This window comes from Oryzias latipes, chromosome 23, assembly GCF_053564925.1.
Source record: "Oryzias latipes strain Hd-rR chromosome 23, Olatipes_Hd-rR_3.1".
Classification (NCBI taxonomy): domain Eukaryota; kingdom Metazoa; phylum Chordata; class Actinopteri; order Beloniformes; family Adrianichthyidae; genus Oryzias; species Oryzias latipes.
In genome coordinates this window covers 4940703-4945888 of record NC_136259.1, presented here as the reverse complement: position 1 = coordinate 4945888, position 5186 = coordinate 4940703, and the positions used below count along the sequence as shown (strand labels likewise).

General features: G+C 41.6%; 1 protein-coding gene across 2 annotated transcripts; it reads left to right on the top strand.

Moving 5' to 3' along the window:
- Positions 1–636: 636 nt before the first annotated feature.
- LOC101161718 (NXPE family member 3-like) lies at positions 637–4956 on the top strand. Of its 2 annotated transcripts, XM_078941697.1 has the most exons (6): positions 637–917; positions 984–1069; positions 2193–2488; positions 2791–2858; positions 3248–3454; positions 3524–4956. In XM_078941697.1, the coding sequence occupies exons 1-6, from the start codon at positions 659–661 to the stop codon at positions 4198–4200; spliced, it is 1593 nt and encodes a 530-aa protein (XP_078797823.1). In that variant the 5' UTR covers positions 637–658; the 3' UTR covers positions 4201–4956. The 2 variants fall into 2 exon arrangements, with proteins under 2 accessions (XP_078797823.1, XP_020558453.1); XM_020702794.3 differs by having other exon boundaries at positions 637–1069.
- Positions 4957–5186: the final 230 nt, after the last annotated feature.

The window sequence follows — 5186 nt, the reverse complement described above, 5'->3', positions numbered from 1 at the left end:
GGTGCCCTTTGTTTAGTCACGAGGCGTTAAACGTCAACGACGTTCAACAACGTTAAACGTCAACGACGGTGAAATTCGTCCCGGTGTGAACAGGCCTTAAGTCAGGAATGTGGAGCCCTCGGGTTCAGTTTAGAGACCATTTGAATAGTTCAGTGGAAGATGGAACGTGTTTGGAAAAACAAAACAATAAGTCTTTTTTAGTGCAGTGTCCTTGTAGGAAGTAGTCATGGTTACATCATTAGCCTATCACAGCCTGTTGTCAATCCAATGCATAGTAGTGGTTTCAAAGTGTACCCTAAAGCAGTGTTTCTCAGCCCTGGCCCTTAGGGCCCACTTACCTGCATGTTTTGCATGTTGTCCTATGCACACCTGATTCAAATGATCATCAGGTTCTGCAGAAGCCTGACAATGGCAGTCATGAAAGGCAGGTGTGTTTGAGCAGGGTTGCATTGAAAGAATTCTGGACAGTGTTCCCAGAGGACCAGGGTTGGGAAACACTGTTTTAAGGTACACTTTGAAGCCACTAGATTGCATTGAATTGCAACCAATGTATTTAAACACTTTATGCCGTAGTATTACAAAAGTACAGTATTCCAACTAATCCTTTTACACTCTCCAACCCTTCTTCCAGAGTCCGAATAAACAAATCCTTGTTTTCATGGCGGCTTACGTCAAACCTGACCAGGTGAAGAGCTCCCTGCCTACCCATCAACAGCCCTCAAAGGAAGCTGTTGAACTGGACTTCCTGAAAAACGTAACTGCTTGGCCTTCAACTCCACCTCTTCCACTAAACTTTTCTTGGAATGACACCAGTGATCCACGGCACAGCACCTTCACTGTTCTCCCAAAGAGAGCAGGGGGGCAGTGGCATGTTGGAGATGAGCTGGGGGTTTTAATAAAGATGTATAACTTCCACGGTAAGCCAAAGAAATATGGAGGAGATTTCCTACTGGCCCGGCTGCACAGTCCCAGTCTTCTGGCAGGTGTGGCAGGAAAAGTGGTGGACCATCTCAACGGCAGCTACTCGGCTCTATTCCCTTTACTGTGGGAAGGAAATGTGCAAGTCCAGGTAATTCTAGAACAAGAAAATTGTCTATTCAGTCTATTTGTACTTGTTCTTTCTGTACAAGATGTTTCTTCTGACTGCAGTTCTTGTTTACATTCAAAGTACAGATAGAAGACTTTAATTAATTCAATTGAATTTTATTTATATAGCCAAATATTTACAACAATAGTCATCTCAATGTCATGATTTGTATGACGTGGCAGACCCAGATGCTTAAAACCCAGAAGAAAACTCAGGCGAGTAGCGAGAAGCAAAGAGTCTTTAATTTTCCAGGCAGGAAAACTAACAGGTCAGGTTGTTGTGGTTAGTAGCTTGGAGCTCTGGAGTTGAGGCAACGTAGCAGCCACTCGTGGAGTCTTGGGAGCTCGGCTGGAAGTGAGGCGTCACTGGAGCGGAGCGAGACTTGGGGAGAGGATCACCTGATGTCTTGGGAGCCAAGGCGAGAGTGGAAGCGGATCGTGACAAATATCTCCCAGGTGGACACTCGTGGATGTAGAGGGGGAGAGAACTGACAGAGATACCCATGACATTCAATGGGCTTCATACCGGTAATTGTATAATAAACATGAACATTAAGTCATAGAATTCATTAGCTGAGTGCTAAACTAAACTAAACACACTAAACGTGGCATCCCTGCCCTTAGACCCTCCTTTAAATGAACAAATATTATTATATATTATATTGTGTAATTAATATTGTACTATAAACAGTAGAGTTATGAAGTTGTTGTAACAATTCATTTATTTACAAAAACAGTTTTGTGTGTTTAGCCCATCTTTTAGGTAGCAGTCTGTCCAATGTTCTAATTTAGGCATCATTTAACAGGAATGTCAAGTTATTACTGATGGACAGTTGCAGGTTATGACCCCAACACATTCCTGCTGAAGGAGAACCCAGAAATTTCTTGTCTCCACTTCTTTAGACTAATAACTGTTTTCCCTAATGGTTAAAACACAAAATAAATCAGGGTAACCAAAAGCCACTGGCAATGATACGTTTTTAAATGGACTTATCTTTTGTCAAAACAATGTCCAAAACTGTATTATTTAAACCTAATATGTAACAGCAATTCACATATAAAGTCATTCCACCTTAAGTAAGGGTTGATCTTGTGTTTTCCATCAGGTGATCCTGGTTCACTCGAGTGAGGCAGTCACTGTGCTCCAGCAACTAAACCGTATGCAGCCTCACAGAATTTACTTCCAGAGTCTCTTCCGCTCAGGCTCTCTGACTGAAACCACCACCTGTAACGTTTACATTAATGCAACTCAGCAGCAACTGTGCAACTACACTGACCTGCACACAGGTGAGCAGTGGTTCTGCTACAAGCCAAAGAAACTGAGCTGTGATGCCCGGGTCACTCATGCCACGGGAGGATTTAGGAAAAACATCAAACCTCAGGAAGAGATGCTCTTTCAGAGGTGAGCTGGAAATCTGCTACATTCTGTCAGAATGGTGTAAATGTCTTGAAGTCCACATAGATTTTTTTCACTGTCTAATTTTGTACAGAAGGTGATGGAAACAGTGGTACTTCCGTCTCTCTGTGACCCAGTTGATCTAATGAATCTAATCTTGTTATTTCATCTTAATTTGTTATTTCTTTACATTTACCAAATGTCCAAATGTTTCTTAAAATTTAATTTAGACTGACTCAAATCTCTCAAATGACTTTTCCTGCTGATTAGTGCCTGTGACCTGTGAAATTTCCTTTGCTTTAATTCAGTGGCATCAATATGAAGGTCTCCATTCCTCCATCAACCCATCCCAACATAAGTGTGCACCCAAGAGAAGGTAAAACCTGTCCGTCTCTCTGTTGGGTTTTCTGGGTTCAGAGAACAGCAGTCCGAGCTCCTTCTCTGACCTCCTACAGCCCTTTCAAAACAGAGATCCAGTCTCTGTAGTGTGTCCTGAAACTGTTTCAGTGACAAAAAAACAAAAGAATAAATCCCCTTTACTTGGTATTTATGGTGAATAAAGTCTAGAAACACCTTAATGAAATATGTTTACATTTTAAATAGCAATCAGGAGACTAGAACAGAAATAATGAGTTTTTCTGGCAGTTCATCAGAACCGCAGGCTGTTAGTCTGATCCACCAGATCTTTCCTTCATTAAGTAAAAGTACATTTAATCTAATTTATGTATACACCATGTGTTATTGACCATTTTATCTTCTTTTCAGACCAAACCAGGGGGATCGGTGACATTGTGAGGACAGAACCTTCTGGTTATTACTATCATGGTGCCTGGAGACCACTAGATGGAACCAAAGTACACCAGTTCAATTCCTCCACAGCAGTCAGTCAGTGTCTGAGAGGGAAGGGGCTCCACCTGTTTGGAGACTCCACCATCAGACAGTGGTTTGAATACTTCCTTGCATCATTTCCAGGTATCTGTCCATCAGGGTGGGGTTTTCTCAGAACTGATATATTTTGTTACAAACCTGTTTTTCTTCAAGATCTCAAGAAGTTTGACCTGCACAGCTCCAAACAAGGTGGACCTCTCCTGGCCTTGGACTACCCAAACAACATCTTGGTGACTTACCGCTGCCACGGTCCTCCTATCCGTTTTGCTAATATTCCTGTGACTCAGCTGCGTTATGTTGCCAATGAACTAGACCACATAGACGGAGGCCCCAACACTGTCGTAGTCATCGGTGTCTGGTCGCACTTCAGCACTTTTCCTGTCGATTTTTACATTCGACGTCTACAGAACATCCGCAAGGCGGTGGTGCGGCTGCTGTCCAGAGCGCCACGTACGCTGGTGGTCATCCGGACAGCAAACCCCAAAGCTTTGACCGTCTATGAAACACTGACCAACAGCGACTGGTATTCTATACAGGGTGATAAGCTGCTGCGGGCCGTCTTCAAGGGACTGAATGTCCATCTGGTGGATGCTTGGGACATGGTCCTGGCCCACCAGCTGCCACACAACCTCCACCCACAACTGCCTATCATCAGAGTCCTACATGTGCCGTCCACCAACAGACCAAACCAGGGGAAATCACTAAAACAGGCAAGAATAGAAGAACTGGGCTGTGATGTTGAGGAACTCTTGCACTTTAGGACAGAATACCTTCTACGGTGCAGTAGAACCAAGGCAGGGTTAGAAATCCAACACAAAGCACTGCGATGATTTTAGACCTGTGGATGCAGCAACGTTTACATATTACACATTTGACAAAGTTGTCCACGCAGCTGTCAATAACGTACGTTTGAGATTTTTTTCAGAAGGGTTATAATGTTTTTATTTTATTTTATTATATGACATCCAGGCCATATTTTATTTCTGTAATAGTTTGTTTAACATTTTCTAGCAGTCAGTAACAATCATCTAACAAAGAGACTCTCTACATCTTCTGCATTTGGTTTAGCGATTTTTCACAGGCTCAAGAATGACATCAAGGAGATGCTTGTTGTGGAAATTGAACATTTGAAAAGCCTGACAAACTCAGCTGCATGGTTTGTGTCAGTGGAAACACATACCAAATTACAAGGAGTTGTCGTTTGTCAACACTGTATCAACACTTGTATCACTCAGTCTCTGAGTGCCAAAAGCATTGTGAGTGTGAATCATGGGGTTTTTACTTTACTCAGTTAATTTTCTAACTTAATTCATTTTATTTTTTTTCCAAAAGAAGAGAAAAACACACAAACCTCAAAGTTTAAATAAAACTTAATGCAACTAAGAGCACAATGTTTAGACAGTAGAGGAAGTCTGGACCTTGGAATGTAGTCTGGGATCGTATTACTTTTTTAAACTATTTTGATGTATTTCTTGAATGTCTCACATTTGTCAGGGATTTGTATTTCTATTTCCTTAAAACCTTTTTTTAAAACAACTTTTATGTGGTTATTGTCTGAATATGCTTCCTAATAAATGTTTTGAAGGTATAACTACGATGAAATAATATTTTTTTAACACTGTTTTGATTGTGTTCGTTTATACACTCGTTTGACATATTTTCAACAAAACATATAAGCAGTGACTGTGGAGCAGGAAGTAACAAAGATTAGTACGGCTGAAGTGAGGTGAGCATTGAAGAGGATGTGTCATGATTTGTGATGACGCTCGAAAACCGGAAAGATCACAGACACAGGAGTGGATAAAGTCACTGGTTT

What these genes read in the sequence shown, in the direction of transcription:
- LOC101161718 (XM_020702794.3), top strand. Translation starts at nt 659, where the DNA reads ATGGCGGCTTACGTCAAACCTGACCAGGTGAAGAGCTCCCTGCCTACC. An exon ending in GAAGAGATGCTCTTTCAGAG is followed by an intron (nt 2,489 to 2,790) that starts GTGAGCTGGAAA and finishes GCTTTAATTCAG; the next exon opens with TGGCATCAATATGAAGGTCT. An exon ending in CTTCCTTGCATCATTTCCAG is followed by an intron (nt 3,455 to 3,523) that starts GTATCTGTCCAT and finishes TTTTTCTTCAAG; the next exon opens with ATCTCAAGAAGTTTGACCTG.